A 19317-nucleotide genomic window follows, 5' to 3' on the forward strand; every position below is an offset into this window, starting at 1 on the left:
CATGTAGCAGATCAAGGGTGTGGAACAAAGAATAGAGTGGAAGCACTTGCAATCCTCGGATTTTGCAAAGCTCAAGGGCTGCCAAGCCTATGAAACATTTTATGAAAGGCAGGCCACTAGTGCTTCCCTACCCATAACTCTCTTTTGCCTACAATTTCACCCTTTTTCACTAAAATTTTAGGCAAACATCCTTTTCCTTGAAAGCCATGAAAGGTACATCTTGGGAACCTTTGCAATTGTGGAACTCTGTTCTTACCAATTTGGGTCTCTAGAAGAGGACATTGAGATTGCCTGCACTCTCTATTGTGGGTGTGTTCTAATGATAAGCTTGGCATGACCAAGGAGCTCCAGAGCTGGTAGAAATAGCCTTTAGCTTAGGATGAAGCTCACTCCTGAGTCCTCACTCCTCACTATGGTTTATGGGCTGCTTCTGAGAACTGAGCCTAAGCCCAAGTCTTTGCACGAGCTATAGCTTGGTAACAATCAATTCTATTTTACTTAGCTTTGCAATCGCTGACTTGCACAATTATTAATGGCAACCATCAATGATGCTCTTGCTCCTTTGAGAAAGAATGTAGCAATTAATAGCCAGTGCCTTAATCACTATGGTAATTTGCTGTTTTGTCTTTTTGCCCTTCTAGGGTGTTCTGCAAAGGTTGTTATGATTCTGTCAAAGCACTCAAATTTGCCTTGTTGGGAGTTTTTTGTCCAATTTTTTTCTTAAGGGCTACACATTGATTGATTGATTAGGAGTGGGCCCATCATCATCCATGGAGGCATGCTAGTTTGCCACTATCATGCGAGGGGGGAGTAGGTCACCACCAAAAGCATGTGAAAATTTTGGGGGCTCCACAGAGAGAGAGAGAGAGAAATGAAATGAAATGTTATATTAACGTCTTCAAAAGGCCATAGTGACCTATGAGACCAGAAAGTTACAAGGTGGTGGATCTGATACAAAGTCAGAGTAACAAAATAACCTAATCAACGATACAAAACAAAGATATATATTATGGGATTCTAGATTGGTCGATGTGAGCTAAGCCAAAAACTAAGCAAAAATGGGCGGCTAGTTGGGATAGCTGAATCACAAAAGATCTAGCATCGGTCGTTGGCGAATCTCATCAATTTCCTCCATGGTTAGTAGTCTGACCGCGCGTCGTGCATGCCTGGCCAACGTGCTCTGAATCTTTTGACGTAGCCTCCGTCGATGCTGTGTAGTCCTGCGCAGTCATGGGCGCCTGAATTTCCCCAGTTCAATCGCTCGGTCAATCACAGAGAGAGAGAGAGAGAGAGAGAGAGAGAGAGAGAGAGAGAGAGAGAGAGAGAGAAGCCATTGTTTGTACAACTTGGCACTTGCCAACACACAGAGAAACTGCCTTGTAAGCTTGTGTGTGTGTGTGTGTGTGTGTGTGTGTGTGTGTGTGGGGGGGGGGGGGGGGGGGGGGGGGGGGGGGGGGGGGGGGGGGGGGGGGGGGGGGGGGGGGGGGGGGGGGGGGGGGGGGGGGGGAGAGAGAGAGCTAGCCGCGCTAGCGCGCTAGAGATGCTTTATTCTCTGCATTGTTTATCTATTGGAAGCAAAACGCAAAATTGTGCTGTGCAGTATTATAATAAGCAGAAAGGATACATTTGGTCAAAAGATGAATATCTATATCTGATGCCTTCCATTTCTTTCAAGTTACTCTATATTTGTTAATTCTCATGGCTTGTGAAGAAGGATTGTGATGGTGATGGTGTGCTCTACACTCATGCAGGCAACTACTCCTTGTCTACTACACCAATAACAAAGTACCCCGTTTCTCTGCTGCATACCTTCATGTATCCCACTATGCCATGAGCATGAATTGAGTCACCTCGTCCCATTGAGCACACACCCACACACTCACATGACACTCATCTCTCACACTCTCACGCACATTTGTTTCTCACACAACCGCCTGTTGCTGTGGAGTTGATTGTTTCAAAGAGCCAAAGAGTGATATCAGTACGTGAGCTACTCTTCAGAAATTGACAACACCTTTCTTTCTTATACTGCCATCTGACAATGGTATCACAAATTGATTTCACACTAATCCCTATAGCCCCCCCCCCCCCCCCCCCCCCCCCAAAAATAAAAAATAAAAAATCTCTCGACTTGAGGTTGTGTTTTGAAGCACTCTTCCCAGTCTTGGAACTATGGGCCTACCATTGCACACGGGACCGCATGCCTTGCACGACAAAAAAAAGCTAGCAATTGTGTACCCAGTGTTCCATGTGTGGGACACAGACAAGGAGGTAGAAAAGCAGTCCCAGAGATAAGTCTACAGCACTCCTTTTGTACGACGGAAGCAATGGTTGCATGGTCATGACTTGTAGCATATGGAAGCACCCACTTCCAATGATCCTTCACCTTCCCTACCGGCTTCTTCAATCACACCCCACACGGCAACACCTAGTCCCATGGATTCCATGATGCAGATGATGATGGACATGATGATGTGGCAAGAGAAGGCTCGACGACAAGAGAATGTGAGGCCGCGATGTGTGAGGAGCGGCAATTGACAGCCAAGGCCAAAGCTCGTAAAAGGGAGGGTGAGGATGAGGCAGAGGCTCTAAATCACAACATGAAACACGCACTTTATAGCAAGTTTTCTTGAAGACTGTCATTAAATGCATAGTTACCCGGAACGCGGAACGAGAACGGCGATGGGATCCCTGCGGAACGGGGGAACGGCTAGGGGTCTGGAACGGGAAAGGCACGGAACGGGAGGTATAAAAAACACCCAAATAGTGCATTTTTAGCTCCTCACAAGGAGTATTAGAGTGCTTTGACTCTAATACTCACAAAAAACTCGTTTTGAAGACCATTCAACCTTGCTATGACTAGATGATGATGTGAGAGAGAGAGAGAGAGAGAGAGAGAGAGAGAGAGAGGGAGAGGGAGAGATTTGAGAGAGTGGGAGGGAGAGGAAGAGAGCTTGAAGGCGTGAAGCCTTGAGCCTTGAGAGAGTGAGTCTTGAGAGGGAGAGATCTTGAGAGTGTGAGAGGGAGAGAGCTTGAGCCTTGAGGATTAGCTTGTGGAAAGAAAGGGGGAGGGGGGTGCATTTTATGAGTCCTTGAGGCCTTGCACACTTCAAAACAAAGCCCAAACATTTACTTCAATTTTTTCAATTTTTGCCAAATTTGTTTGTAGCCGTTGGCCGTTCCAGGGGCATTCCGGAACGGCCGTTCCGGTTTGCACTGGCCACCCGGAACGTCAAACGTTCCGGGACGTCTCGGAACGTTCGGGAAGGGAACTGCCCCCCGGAACGCCGGAACGGGGGCTAGGGGGCGTTCCCCGGTAACTCTGATTAAATGTCATGTTTGAAAAGATATTGATACCTGCTAAGAAAGATGCCCGTCAAACCTCCTCCGATGCTCCACTCAACGAGGCAACCATCATGTCACACTGCTTTTGCATTCAAATTTCCATATAATTGCACCCTTCCATTCAGGTGATCCGTGTTGATGGCAGATTACTACAATTTTTTTTTAGTCAAGAATATTTTGAGCACATGCTTCCAAAAAAACCATTAAAATCAAGGCGAGTCCACAACGGGCTCAAAGCAAAATGATTGTGCCTGTTAAGTGCAATCTGAAAAAGCTGTGATATGGATAACTCGAAAGAGTCCTTGGCTTGAAGAATCTGCACGAACATGAAACATTTAAAATCATAGATTACCAAAAAAACACAATGTGAACGAGCAAATTCGGCCACCCACCGCAGATTGCACTCTCTCACTCTCTAGAGTGGGCTTTCCATTTTGTTGTTTCCCCAGAATATTTAGGCATGCACTGAGCTCGAGCAGACATTGCAAGATATTATCAATATGTGTTTTTGCAGATTTGGTCTCCTCTGACAAAAAGCATCTGCAGAGCATAGGCATGTGAATGTGCATAAATAAAATAATTTCTCAACGTAGTTGGTACAGCAGAATTCTGCTGTTGACTTACACATGTAGAGCATCCTGCAGGTACAGCCCATGCAATGTCTCCAGATCCAAAAGGTCTTTCCCCTGGAAAATTTCAATAAATCCTTAAAAGGCATCTCAATAAAAATTAGAAAAATGACAGAGCAGGGCCCAGGCACTGAATAAGTACAGTCATGTGTTCTCCTAGAGTCACATTAAACCATTATTATAAATGTTGGCCCTCTTTACCATTACAGCGGCTTTTTCTCTTCTTGTACTTTACGTGAAAGAAGAAAAGAGTGCATAGAAGTGCTGGCCTTCTTTACCTTTAGAATGGCTTCTTCTCTTCTTGTACATTAAGGAGGAAATCGTGCATGCATCCACATTTGTGTCATATTTTCTTTTCATGAGAATCAAGTTGTATCATTATTCGCAAAACTCCTTTATGGAAATAGTAAACTGAAGGCACGTATTACACAAGCCTACTAAAAGGAACCATCAACATACACTATATCCATAGGGCTAAAGCACGAAACCACCAAAAATAAAATGCTGCAACCTTATGCATCATGCTCAAAAGGCAGGCCCCAGAATCCAAATACACAAAATCCTTTGAAACCTTAGTATTTTGTACTGTTTATGGGTTTTTCCAGATCTCTAGTTGCAATAGCGACTGATTAGGGGAGAGATAGCAAGCAAACATGATTCTAAAATCTACCCAAGGCATCAAAGTGGTGCTAAGCGCACAACTAACTACACTGAGTGATATGTGAGCCCCCAGTTACATAGCTACAGCCTACTGTCAGTGTTATCTACACCTCTGATGCAAAAAAAAGCTCTTTGCTCTTTCACTTTGACACACAGCAATTGATCTTTCGCCAGATCGTATTATAACATTACTCTAAAGTCCTACCAGTGATTCTAAGAGCTTTCACTTTGCTCTAATAACTACGTTTGATCAAAACAGTACCTTCAAACTTATGCAGTTGCTTTAAGGTGTAGACAATTTTGTGAAAATTCAGTGGCCCTGACATTATATACATCACTTCAATTGCTCTAGGTGGTTTCACTCCTCGACAGGCACAAAGTTCTCGTATGAGTTTGAAGGAACAAATGTTTTCATCGATGTGAAGGCCCAGGACCTGTGCTTTCGTGGGTGTCGGCACTATACCTTTCGGGTTTAGTAAAGCAGAGAGAGGGCTTGGCACTTCAACCAGTCCTTACTAAGTGGTGCAGTTGGATGTATTAAAGTGATGCTAATGTTCAGCTACAAATCCAAGTGCCTGCTTACAAGATGACTGATAGCCTGTCATGCACGTTGAGGGGAGGGTGGGATTTTTATGATAGTCTTCAAAACTTTGGCATTTCAAGGAAGCCTGGTTCACATGTTCAAATGTTAGCCAATAAGATTTTGCACCTGATCCCAAAAACTAGACTACGCAATCGTGAAGAAACAAGCAAAGTTCTCCCCAAATATGCAATGTTGAGGACATGCTGGGCCCTTCAAAAACATCTGGAACACTAACCCCAGGCCATGATAAGCGGATTTGAAATTTCAGCTAATTTAAAAACACCCTGCAGCCTGCGGAGGTTTCTCGGTCTTGGAAAAATCTCACTGCACCTGTAGATGGCTTCTGCTGCCGCCTGAAATACAGAAGCAAGCATGTCCTCTACCATCCATAACAAAATCTGGTGCAAGGGTCCAGCTCTTCGGGCTATGCAAAGCTAGCTATAGCTAACTGTCCATGTTTTCAATCCATTGCAGCTGGTATACGTAACTGCTCGTATGTTAAATAGCAGTCGACTCCTCCATAGTTACTGAAAATCCCTTTAGCCTCCACCCTTTTGTTTTCGTATATAGCAATCTACATATTCTATTTTCCATTTTCATGTATTCCCCACTTACTCTCTTCCATAACTATGCTCTCAATCTGCCCCTTCCCCCTTTCTTCGCCTTTCTGAAGGCACACCAACCAATTAGATTGAATAGATAAACAAACCATCATTTCATGCCTCCTCTCAACCCAAACCTATAATTAGTCTCCACTCACAATCCTAATGAGAGGATCAACCCCGAGTAATTTGTAAAGCAGGTCATGTATACACCCAAGAATAGTTGTTCTTGTAATGTTGTTCTCACAGCCATACACTCCCATCACAATATAGAACTGCTCTGAACAAAGAAGTATCACTCCAGGCAGACTGGCACTAACCCCTTAAGTTGCAGGCCCCAGCTTTCACACATATAGAGGTGTTGATTGCAGTCAGAGCCTGTGCAGCCCAAGAAGAGTGCTTCTTCTGTGAGGTGCAGGAGGAGGGTTGGCTTGCTTGCGTTCAGGCGAGTCAGCGTTGGTCTCAAAGTGCACCTTGGTCTCCCACATTTCTGAGCTCGCCTCTAGGCTATCAGGTTTCACAAATGTTTCCCAAGATTTTGTGTGGAAGAAACGGGTTTCTTGACAAGTCCTAAAGACAGCGTCTCTGGGTCTCCTAGGTGTACCTCCAAGGGAAATCAGGGGTTGTCCGTTATTATAGGCTAGCTAGACGTTCACTGTTGACTAGCCACTAAAAAGTAGTAATATCGTGGGACTGCTGCGTGTTTCTTTTCACTTCTGTTACTTCTTGGAAGTTCTTCATGAAACCTTTTGAATGGCGTTTCAAACATGGGCCAAAACCTCCAGAAACCTTTGAAACCTGTTTCCAAACGTTCCCTTTCAAAAATGGAAGGCTACTATGGATAGCATGCAGAGCAACTCCGACACAGATGACAAACGACACCACGCATTTATTCAAATGTGAAGGCCTGGATCCTTCTTCACGGTGGACCATGGCATCCACAGGCCACTTGTGTGGCTCTTCCGCCCTCACATTTTATGATTCAGCCATTGTGCACATGTTGATAATGAGAATCTCCCTTTTCCTTTGTAGAGTGTACCCTATTGAGAGGAAGATGTAGCCCACTTAGCATATTACAAAACTAGCGGAAAAAAAGAATATAATTAACTCTTAACACAACATAAATTCTTTGTACAAGATTTTGCTTCAGCTTTTGCATGACTGCAATATGACAACAATGTCAGCCTACAGCTCGCATGGATATCACTCTATCCTCTGCAAGTTTCTCATCTAGAAGACTTTGATTGAGCAACAATCAGTTATATCAAAGCTCGCAACCAGCTTTTGATTAAGCTAGCTTTTCACTAAAACACCAGCAGAAACAAATGAACTTGCTGCTCACCCTGTGATAAAGTGCTTGAAGTAATTTACGCCAAACATTGTGTAGAAGTTGTGTTTCTAAGTGCCCTTGCAGAGTTGTCACAAAATGATCAGCTTGTTGCCTGTTGAAGCAAACAAAGAAATTTCCTTATTTTCAGCCAATATGAAAAAGACACAAACACAAAAGCCATTCATACAAGTTACATCCTTCAGGCATGCATTATGCCTGTTGAGGTGATCAGCAAGAAAAAATCTTATCTACATCCATTTCCAATGCAGTCTCAATTTTCTCTCTCTTTTATGAGGAGCAATTGACCACAAATAGTATGCTTCCACCTATAAGATTTATTCATCTTTCAAAAAAAAAAACCAAATCCCATTGAATGCCTCTCTTCATTGAATCCCATTGAATGAGACAGAGCTACACTACATATGCCACTGCACGGCGCTTCCATTGCTTATTCAGGGAGGGTTTTGGACCCCTAGATAGAGTCATGAGGTATCAGGAACAGAGATGCCTTGGCTTATATCTACTTGAGCTACACCGACATAGAGATAGTCTGTTGAGGAGACATGGAGCACGACAGTCGCAGAGACAGATCACAGACTTCTTTGGATCGAGGGAGCCAAGAGACCAACCACCAGCACAGGGTTGTACCCGCATTCATACGAGAGGCACCCTCATTGACAAGGCGACTGAGCTCGGGAAATCGAGACGACCACGACCGAGACACAGGAGCACACTCCATCGACGGAGACTCCAACAGAGGATCAGAGGCATTCTAGCACAACACCCAGATTGTCATTGAGGGCCTATTCTACATTTTCACATTTCACATTTCACACTTCATTTTCAGTTTTCATTTTTACTTTCAGTACTTTTTGTACTTGTACTTCAGACATTGTATTAGATTCACCACTTTGTATCTGATGGTCTCATAGATCATTTTGGCCTTTTGAAGACGTTAATATATCATTTCTCATTTCTCATTTCTTCAAGAGGCCATCCCCAAGTAACATCATTCTTCCTTCCATGCGTGTTGCCACTGCAATGATCCAGTTGAAAAACTAGCCTGCATCTAGCACACAAATTCATACAGGACTAGCCGAAATATTGAAAACCTCTCTTCATCTCTGTCCTCTCCTTTGCCCAAGCTACATGCGCATTCATAAAAGCTTCAAGAACAATATGCCCAGCATAAAGTGGATGGGAATTCATAGTAGTGTATTCCTTATATAATAGGTGGATATCAATCACTCATACAAGCAAGTGAAGACCTTCCCAAGTGATACATCAAGTATCTAGAGTCCATCTCTCAAAGAATCTATGATTCCACTAAAACTCTCCTTCGCAGCCATGCCTATCCAAAACTAATACCATGATTTCTCTGGAAAAATGCATCTAAAGTACTATCAGGCATCCCCATATGTATTAGCTAACTGCCAACACATAAGCCATGATGAGCAATCTTCCACACAGCCATTACATATAGAACCTTATTTCAATCACACGGTCTCGTCTCAAATTTCTCAAGAATACCATCAGATTTTGCAAGTAAATTGACCTTTCCTCTGTCATATCTGTATACAATATAATTACCTGAAGAGTATCAGAGTGTTTATCCAATCTTGCTTCTGTGAGGTGCGACCCTGTCTACCAACATGCAGCAAATCCTGTATAGAAATTATACCTTATCAAATAAAAGAAAGAAAACTGCAGTGATGCGCACTCAAATTAAGTTTCATGAAATTTGCAGAGACTGTAGTCAACCAATAAGGGGGAGGGAAAGGTCGTTGACTGACCTTTCCCCGTAATCCATGCCACTCGTGGTGATCCGCAGAGGCCAGGAGCCACGGGGAGCATGGATTGCGGGGAAAGGTCAATCAACGACCTTTCCTAGCAGTCAAGGGTCGGGGGGAGGGGGGCCATGCAATGAGCTCTGAAATATTACGAGCACTGAGGTGTTCCACAATGATTGGAGGAGACAGGTGAGCGAGGAAGGATTACGTGTGCTGACTTGGTCTACAAGGATTGGAGGAAACGGTGAATTATTAGGAGCGCTGACTTGCCATACAATGATTGGCAATGATGATTGGAAATGATTGGAGGAGGCAGCACTTATTCCGGGTGCTGAGCTGGAGATCGTACACTGGTCTGCAGACTGTCAGCTGCACTTTTTAGATTCTAAACGTTGACTTGTCAATCATCCAGCCGACAATGCTGCAGGTTAATTCTGTCGAGTCTTGGGCGCACGATGGACGGCCAGGATGGCCCGCCACCCAACCGCCGACCTTGACGGTTAAAGAATGTGTATAGCAGATTGCTGTACAAAATCCCATCGGACCCTGTGAGCAACACATCTGTACATGGGCTTTAGAACAACGAATATAACCCCGACACACTATGGACCCTAGGGCCTATACAGTCTCACCATGCTGTCATATGGTCCCAGGTCCAGCCAAAATGAATCCATGGTCTCTTGAGAGGTGCTTGGAGGAAATTTGTCCCCTGGCCTTTGAATGGGTCCGCTGCTAGAACATGTAAAATTCCGTAGTAAAGCAACTCTATGCCTGAATAGCTCCAGCAAGAATAGCTGAAGGAATCTTTGATCAGCATAATCCATCCCCTTGGCCCAAATGCTATCATCCTCTTATCTCATAATGTACTAGGAAACATGTGTAATGTCAAGCGCAGACAGCTCAATGTGCCATGTGGAAATGGTACCGCTGCGTCTTCAAAGCCAAGATTTGTCTACAAAGTATAAGGGATTATGTGCCAGTAATATTGTGAGCTGGTTCAAAGCACTGGAAAGTCCATTAGATAGACTTTTCCGATTTTCGAACACTTCCATAAATGTTTATACACGATTGGGGAGCTGGCCGCTACAACACCTCAAACCACCCCAATGAAACGAGGATGAAGAGAATCGTTTACTCAAAAGGATATGGGCTGATTTCTTCTCACAAATTTTCTCACCTTACACACACAACCCCACCTAGACTCGACTAGCTTCCATCTTCTCCGCTACAACCCACTATACTCAATTGCACTCAAGGAAGCAAAGACGCCGATAAAATCATGGAAAAAACTTGAGAAAAAAACATGAAAATCTCTGCTCTTTTGATGACAAAAGCCAAGGGCGTTCACTCTATCTCAATGGCCTTCACATGTGCTAGAAGAGACTCCATATGCGCTCTCATATATACACATAATCTGATGAACGTCCATTTGAATCATAACTAATTCAAAAGCACACTAAGTTCAGGGAAAAAACAAAAAGCTTAGAGAAAGTGATGGAAAACATGGGGAAAACCTTTCCCATTCATATGCATAGCATAGGTCTTTCGCTGTGAAACCCTAGCCACAAGCAGAGCATAGAAGAGAGCTCTACTCCACACAACTTTCATCACCAAGTCAACCATGAAGAGGGGTAAAATTCAAGATCTAAATACCCACTTTCATCAGCCCATTGAGGAGAGACAAACTCTCAACTCACAACACAAGGCCCTCACATAGCAACAAACTCCACAGCAAAACGCCCACCCTTCATCGTAGGCTTCCAATGCATGGAGCTCCTTCCTTGTTGAAACTTCCACCGCACTCACGACCAAAGGATACAAAAAGTTCAGTTTTACTAATGTCTTTTAAGTACTTAGTCACTTTCTCAAGACTTCCATGTACAAAAACACTTGAAATGGGCTACTCGCACAACTATCATGCATGCATAGAGACAAACAGTTGGCACACACCGCTACACTTGACTTCAAGTGCAACACCACTTCCGGCAACAAATTGTTGCCCATCAACACATAAAACTTTTGCATGATGAGATACACCTTGAACTTCCTACAGGCAAAAACCAAGGCCATGACCCACTGCTCTCCTTCAGTGTAGGTCGCCTCTCCAGGACTTATTACCCTGCTTTCAAAATAGATAGGCTTATAGCTCCTTCCCATTTTTGCAGCAATACCGCCCCAATAGCCACCGTACCTACTGTCATGGCAATATAAAAGTCATCTTCTTGATTGGGTGGACACACTGTTGGCAGTTGACACAAGATTTTCTTCACCTTGTCGAAAGCTTCTTGAGCTTCCTTGTCCCATTCAAAACCATGCACCTGATGCGCCTTCTTCTGAAGGGGGTATACATACTGCAACAGCATCCAAAAAAACCTAGATAGATACTTCAACCTGTGCACGAATGACGCCAAACCCTGAGCACTGGAAGGAGGCTCCATCAAGACTAGAGCCTTGACCTTTTCCAGATCCGCGTCATGCATGCTTTATTCACATCTCAAAGTCTTTGAGGTGGCTTGCACCATTTTGAAAAAACACATCACGTCATGTTTGAGCAGTGTTGTTACACTTCAGTGGGCATACAGCAACACTCGCGTGTAGATTAGGACTGGAGATACATGTCGGTCCAGTTTGCATGTCCAATGCATCACCAGTTAGTGAGATACGACAATAAAGTTGTAAGAAACTCACACATAGGCACATAGAACTTCCGAGGTGGTAACCCACTTACTAGATGGCAGATAACCTCTCGTAATCTAGGCCACACTTCCCCTACATAGACGGCCCTTCCCTCTCCCATTTGACTAAGTGCCCAAGCAGGGAGCATCTCTAGCCTTTTTGCATCTGGTCGCTTCTCCCATCCTTGGCATTTTGTGGGATACCTTGGTACCACAAGCACCATGTTGTGGTTGACTATTGGCAAGAAAAGCTACATTGAAAAATGAGAAGGGTAAAGAGATCATCCTTGATGTAAAGTTAAAGGGCGAGTCTGTCCCACTTGTATCGGCTTCGGTGTCGTGTCGCTCCGCTTCCACTAAGGGAAGAAGGAGAACAAGATGAAGATCGGGTCTATTTTAAGGATATGTTTAGCAATGCTTTGTTCGGGAATGTTGTGCTCGACAATGCTAACCAACATAAATTCCAAATGTGGTGCATTACAAAAGCATAAAAGCAATCAAAGCTTTGGTCGATATGTATGTTACATGGTGCTCTCATTTTTTTAACATGAAGTTCATGGAGGACTTTCTATTCAAATGTCATCACTTGAAATGCGTGGATTGTGGTGTGTGTCCAACATGGCTAGGACAAGAAAGTTGAGTTGTCACCCGATGCTGAGAGTCGGCCTTTCTCCAAATGCTTTTCATCTATGCTTGGAAGGCCGCTCAACAAGGAATGCAAAAGATGATCGCCTAGATAACGTGGGAATGAAGACTTGAAGGAGTTTTTCTTTAAATTGTCAAAACTCAATCAAAATTATATAAGGCAATGGAAATATCAGCGTCGTTGGAGAGGGGGAATGGGGGAACACGCCCTGCACAACAACAAAGGCCTCTCTATAGCTCAGGGTATCCACAACACCCCTATCCTCTCAGAAAAAACACCTTCAAAACACACTTCTCACTAGCAGACCACCACCTGCTCTTTTCCCAATCTCTACACATTCCACAAGTCCACCACACAACGCACACCTATTGCCACGGTCGGTCTCCACCCTTGCACACACACACACAGCCGCTCAATCCCACTCTCACACAAAACACCGACGGTCCGGGGGGACACACACATCCACACTGCCGGCACCGCGGGGAAACACAAGAGCAGGAGAAAGAGGAGGGGGGAAGGAAAAACAACACCAAAAACGGGGCAACAGTGACTTGATTACGCTTCATAAGGCATGTACAAAGCTTGCAATGCCATCACCATGGCCATTTCCAAGGGAAATTACAAAAGGATTTGGTAGGCACACTCCTCTTCCAAAAGACTCCATTCTGTAGGCTTCAAACGGCACAAAAAAGTCCCTAATTTAATTAAAAAATGACTTTTACAGTGGGAGGTCTTCAACTTTAGAATATGCTCTCTCATTGGCCCATCTGGCATCCCGATTTGGAAATTTTGGAAAGGAGGAGCCGCCTTGTTTTCATCTGCTTTCTTTGGTTCTCTTTGGCTTGTGCTTGAGGGGGGGTGCACTAGCGATGTCACTAGTGCCCCTTGGCATCTTTCTTAATTTTTCTTTTTCCCTCTTAACCTTACCCTTTTTACCTTTGAATTTGGCCCTTTGGGCTTTTGACCCATTTGCACTCCATCTGCCCACCTTCGCTTGGCTTGGACCCAGCCCTTAGCTCCCCTTCAACTCTCTCGTGCTATACCACCTTTGGAATTCTCCATTTGATCTCCAATCACCCGCCTTGCACTGCCTTTGTTTGCCTGGCTTTGGAATGGACCCGCCTATCCTTTGCTCATATGGCGGCCCCCTTGGGCAAGCTTTGAACATTCTCTCTCTCTCTCCTTTGTGCTTACCAAACAAGCGGATAACACAAATGGAAAGGGAGATGAAAGAATGGAAAGCAAAGACGGAGGGATGGTGGAAAGAGAAGGCCAACCTCCTTCAAATGTTTCTCAATGAAGGCACGCAATGGAAGAAGGAGAAAGAGGATTTGCACGCACAGCTACAAGCATTTAAGGCGGATTCACAAGCACTTAGAGAAGAGGTCACAGCCCTTAAGCGAGAGCTTACAGATAGAGTAAGCAGTGGACGGGAAGAGGGGAATTTCAGCCCTCGGTGATAGACGAGATCAAGGTCATCAAGGAGCAAGGTACGTATGATCACAGAGGAGGAGAAACAGAAGGTGGTAAAGACGTCTTTGTGGATGGATGTGATCATGAAGACGCAGAAGAAGGCGGATGAGGCCGAGAAGTGGATAGAAGTCGCTAAGAAAGGGAAAGGGAAAGAAACCACATCCGTCCCCACTCCTACAATCGTCAACATGACTCTAGAAGAAGAGCAGCTAAGGAAAACTAGAGCCTTGCATATAAGAGTAACCGGTCTACAAGACCGAGATGATGTGGAAGGGGAAGTTGAAGAACTTCTCCGCATGATGGGTAGTGAGGCTACTCATACATAGGCGTGGAGGGTAGGGAAAAAGACACAAGGCAATGGGGAGACTTCAAAAGGGAGAGCTTTAATCATCCGTTTCCCATCCATGGAGGCAAAGAAGGACTTCTTGAAGAAGCGCCCTACACTAAAGAAAACGGGCATATTCCTTGGAGATGACCTCACTCTCACACAGCTTGCGCATATGAGAGAGGTAGTGCCAGAGATTCAAGCAGCAAGGGAGAAGGGAAAGACGGCCTTCTACAGAGATGGCCGGGTGGTGATTGTAGAGCGGCGCTCCACATGACGGTGCGAGACCGGGACCAGACTCAAAGTTGCCAATTGGAATTGTAATGGATCTATGTGCCTTGATATGGGTGCTTTTGAGGATAGTTTTACGGGAAGAGACATCGTCTTCTACTCTGAGACACATCAGGCCCCAGGGCAATCTATGCCTCACATTAGTGGATATAGATGGGAGACTACCTATAGACAGGAGACACGATCAGAGCACAGAGGGCGGGGCTTAGGAGGAGTGGCAATGTTAATCAGGGAGGAGTTGCAGCCATTGATACATATAGCCCGCAGGGATGAGCAAGCTAGGTACATGTGGGTGAGATTGAGAGCAGAGACATGCGTATATCTTTACATTGCTATTTGCTACTTTCCCCCGAGTACGTCAATTTATGCACCACCCAGAGGACAGTCCCCCTTCTCTATTTTGGATGATGACATATGGGAGTTCTCTAGAGATGGTGACATCATCATTCTAGGGGATTTCAATGCTAGGACTGCTCATCATCATGCATTATTTTATGATACTTCAGAGGAGATGCTAAGAGAGTTGGATGTTGCAGAGACGGGCCTATCTAGACTATCACAAGATGGAGAACACACCGAGTATGGACGACACTTGATAGACATGGGGATTGCACATGGATTGGCCATCTTGAATGGCCTACAGAGATTTCCCGCTACGGGGGGTTTTACATGCTTTCCACACAGACATGGAGCAAGCACAGTGGATTATGTTATGGCACACCCGAGCCTCATCTCTAGTATCCAGGCCTCACGGTTGGACCCAGACCTGTTGGTGTGGTAGTGGATCATGCTCCCTACACCTTCACGCGGGAGACGGACTCTGTATACATAGATGGGATCTACAGACGCCTGTGCACACACGAGCCAGGGCGACCTCAGGAGGAGCTTACTACTATACTGACACAGACACTACATGATGCTGCAGCAGAGGCATACCCACATACCCAGCCTGAGCAGAGACGCCGTTCGGGGAGCCCCAGAACAGTTGGTATGATGAGGAATGCCCGAACACTACAGCTAGACTTCAAAGGAGGTGCTTTTGGGGGACATCACTCACACGCAGTCACAGATTGACTTCCGACGCCTAGTGCGGCGGAAGAAGAGGGCATTTTTGGCTCGCCTAGAGCAGGATCTATACCAGCTATTCTTGAGTCAGGACTCACGTGAGGCGTGGAGGCTCTTTCACGAGCGCACACAAACACCCCCCCCCCCCCCCCCTCTGCCATCACTTCTACAGAGGATTGGGGCCAGTATGCATCATCTTTGTACACAGTTCCTGACCAGCCCCCCCTTCCCACCCCCCCACCCCCCATCCATGCCCACACACATGTGCTTTTTTCACCGTTGAGATGGTGAGGAGAGCATATGATCATGATGGCTTAGTGGCTGAGCATTTCACGCATGCCAGAGATTTACTAGCAAAACTTCTAGCAGTTATGTTTAACCGTGCCATGTGTGAGGGCTTGCCTGATACTTGGAGCCTATCTACTATTGTACCTATCTTCAAGTCGGGAGACCCTATGGAGCCTAGGAATTATCGCACTATCATGATTGGACACATGTTGGCACGGTTGTATTCATCTATTCTTGAGCAACAGCTGAGTAGATGGGCAAAGAGGGAGGGGATACGTGCAACCGGGCTGGCAGGTTTCAGGAGGGGTTTCTCTACTCTTGACCATATCTTGACACTCAGAGCCATCATTGAGGAGGGCAGATCGCGTGGGAGACGGATCTATTGTAGCTTTGTGGATTTCCGCAAAGCATTTGACACAGTGCCCAGAGCTAGATTGATACGCAGATTACAGCAGATGGGAGTACCCACAGAGCTCATTTGGGGGGTCATGGCATTATACAGGTCAGTAGTGGGGCATGTACGCACCCCAGAGGGTCTATCCACACCGGTTTACTCCACTATTGGTGTGAAGCACGGCTGCCCGCTCTCTCCTACTCTATTTGGTATGTATGTGCATGAGGTTTCTGACTACATTGAGAGAGATGGTGATACAGGTGCACAGCTGGAAGGGACATGGATTCCACTATTGTTATATGCTGATGATATTGTGTTGATCTACTCTCTCGAGGGGATGCAATGTCACTTGGATGCTTTGCATAGGTTTCCCCAGGAAAGTGGTTTGTCCGTCAACCTTGGTAAAACCAAGGTCATGGTATTTAATACCACCCCACAGTGGATCATGGAGAAGCCTCTGGTCTCTATGATCTCGCGGCTCATTAGAGCCAAGGCTTTAGTACCATGTGCTACTGTACGAGCAAAGCTAGCTGCCCCCCCACTGGTGGTTGAGGCACTCACCAGATCTATCTCCTTCATACACCGCATGTGGGAACTTCCCAAAGACAGATATGCACGCCTCGCACTTGAGTCCTCTCGACAGTTAGCCATGCAGGGAGATACAGCATGCTGGTATGGGGAGATGACATCATGGTTTCAGGCGCATGGGTTCAGCATAGACAGATTGCCTCCCTTCCAGTACTCACTGAATGCGCCCTCTTTGACTCTTAGACAGTCCGAGATCACCAGGCTCATTCACCAGGACTTGACTCAGGTAGACACCTGACTCAGGTAGACACCAAGAGGACATGGATACAGCCAGCACAGGAGCTGGGCACGAAGATGGCTTGCTACAGAGAGCATCTCCTCCAGCTTATGGAGGATAGTTTTGTGACGAGGCCCAGATACATGGACACCCACTTGTCTCATGGGATACGATGTGCTATTGGCCAGATACGCACATCTTCACACCAGCTGCCGATCGAGACTGGGAGATACAGCAGAGTACCAACAGAGGCCAGGACATGCCCCTTGTGTGACATCGAGCCTAAGACAGAGTTGCACTACACATGCCACTGCCCCGTCTACTACGAGATACGAGGCCGCTTCAATTGCTTGTTTAGAGAGGGCTTTGGACCATTCTCTAGAGTCATGCGGTACGAGGATTAGAGATGCCTGGGTTTGTTTTTGCTCGAGCTGCGCAGACACAAAGAGAGCCTGATGAGAGGAGAGACTAGTCAGTCTCAGAGACAGATCACAGACTTCTTTAGAGTTGCCACTGGACACCCGGAGGAGTTACTACCACAGCAGAGCTCGTCGCCTTACACGAGAGGCACACTGATCGACCGAGCGACTGAGCTGGGGAGATCCAGACGCCCACGACTGCGGAGGACTACACAGCATCGATGAAGGCTGCATCAGAGGATTTGAATCACTTTGGATCGACATGCATGACGCCCGGTCAGACTACTGACCATGGAGGAGATTGATGAGATCCGCCAGTGATCGATGCTGGATCTCCTGTGATCTAGCTATCCCAGCTAGCTGTTTAGCTGCTTAGTTCACACCTAGCAGTTTAGGATTCCATAGTATTTTATTTCGTCATTCTGTCATTTTGTCATCTTGTTACTCTTGTTACTCTAACTTTGTATCAGATCCACCACATTGTAACTTTCTGGTTTCATAGGTCACTTTGGCCTTTTGAAGACGTTAATATAACATTTCATTTCATCTCTCTCTCTCTCTCTCTCTCTCTCTCTCTCTCTCTCTCTGTCTCTCTGTGTGTGTGTGTGTGTGTGTGTGTGTGTCAGCAAGGGCGAGGGCGAGGCCAACCAAGGCAAGGGCGAGACCTCAGCAAGACAGATACTCTCGATGGGTCATGTCTCGATGCAGAGGCCATGTCCTGGTTTGGTAATGCGTCAGCCCATCTCCTCTCTCTAGAGAAGACCTGTGTTGGGTACTCTGAAAAAACTCCCTAACTCTCTCTCTCGCTCGCTCTGTTCTTCTCTCTCGGATGGACCAACCAGCCGAGGATGGTGATACAGGTAGCTTCATCACCCCACAAAAAATGAAAGTGACATTCAAACGGAGGAACAGAGATAGTGTACTCTCGCCAAGCTCTCTACGGGCAGGGAAAACCGTCAGAGTCCAGGATGATTTAATGATGGAGAAGATTCAAGTGATGATTAAATCAGAGCTAAGCTTTATGAGAGATGACATCAGGAAAGAGATGTACGCAAACACAGAGAGTTATAAGAATTCTATGTATGCAGATATGAGGAAAGAATTGGATAAAGCGATGCTTGGTAAGCATGATGAGATGTATCTATATTTGAAAGGGGAGGTGCAAGCTCTAATGCGGGCAGAAGTGAATGTAATGGAATGTATTATGTAGAAAAAGTTGGATGAGGCAATTGCAAGCTTTGAATCTTGGAAAACCAATGTGGAAAAGTACATGAAGGAAAAGGATGCAGTGATTGAAGAGCTTAAAGGGGAACTTGCAGCTTGCAGAATTATGCCCAAAATGGAGGGGGGAAATCAGCCCTTGATGTTAAAGGAGCTCGAAGAAATTAAGGAGCAGGTGAAAACTCTGCACGAAGGGGAAGAACAAAACTTGAAAGCGGCTTCCTCATGGGCAGAGCGCCTTTTTAAAACACAGGAGAAGGTTGACGAAGCAGAAAATGGATTGAGGGTGCAAAGAAAGGGAAGGCCTGGATGCCAAAAGCCACACAGACTTCAAGGCCCGGATGCCAAAAGCCGCACAGACTTCTACCATCATCAATATGACCATTGAGGAGGAACAGAAGAGGAGGAACAAAGCCCTCCATGTGCGTATTACAGGTATCAAAGACACCGAAAATGTAGAAGAAGAAGTGAAGGAACTCTTGCAGCGAATGGGCATCCCGGAACCTATGCACACAGGTGCTTGGAGAGTAGGAAAGAATGGAGCGGATGAGAAGGGAAACGTCAAAGAGAGAGCACTTATTTTGCATTTCCCGACTTTGGAAACAAGGAAGAAATTCCTGAAGAAGAGACCAGCACTTAAGAATATTTATGGGGGATGACCTTACTTTAGCACAAATAGCACATATGCAAGAGTTGATGCCAGAGATCAAGGCAGCAAGAAGAGGAGGGAAAAATTGCCTTTTATAGAGGAGGGAAAGAAGTGGTTTTCGAAAGAC

At 45.6% G+C, this 19317-nt stretch overlaps 1 protein-coding gene across 5 annotated transcripts in view; it reads right to left on the minus strand.

Annotated features, from left to right (window-relative positions):
• Positions 1-3370: 3370 nt before the first annotated feature.
• LOC147436597 (Spc97 / Spc98 family of spindle pole body (SBP) component) overlaps positions 3371-19317 on the minus strand; it is a 147627-nt gene continuing 131680 nt past the window's right edge. For 2 of the 5 annotated variants that reach the window (XM_086489459.1, XM_086489460.1), the window contains exons 10-14: positions 8740-8813; positions 7162-7261; positions 3970-4031; positions 3738-3885; positions 3371-3661 (exon numbers count right to left, since the gene is read on the minus strand). In XM_086489459.1, coding sequence (XP_086345585.1) covers positions 3512-3661; positions 3738-3885; positions 3970-4031; positions 7162-7261; positions 8740-8813 — 534 coding nt within the window. In that variant the 3' untranslated portion in view covers positions 3371-3511. Of the gene's footprint in view, positions 3662-3737; positions 3886-3969; positions 4032-4051; positions 6860-7161; positions 7262-8739; positions 8814-19317 lie in introns of those variants that run through there. The other 3 variants (XM_086489461.1, XR_015185201.1, XR_015185202.1) reach the window with 3 other exon arrangements.

The sequence above is a fragment of the Adiantum capillus-veneris genome, chromosome 18 (assembly GCF_014529385.1).
Source record: "Adiantum capillus-veneris isolate H3 chromosome 18, ASM1452938v2, whole genome shotgun sequence".
NCBI classification, from domain to species: Eukaryota; Viridiplantae; Streptophyta; class Polypodiopsida; order Polypodiales; family Pteridaceae; genus Adiantum; species Adiantum capillus-veneris.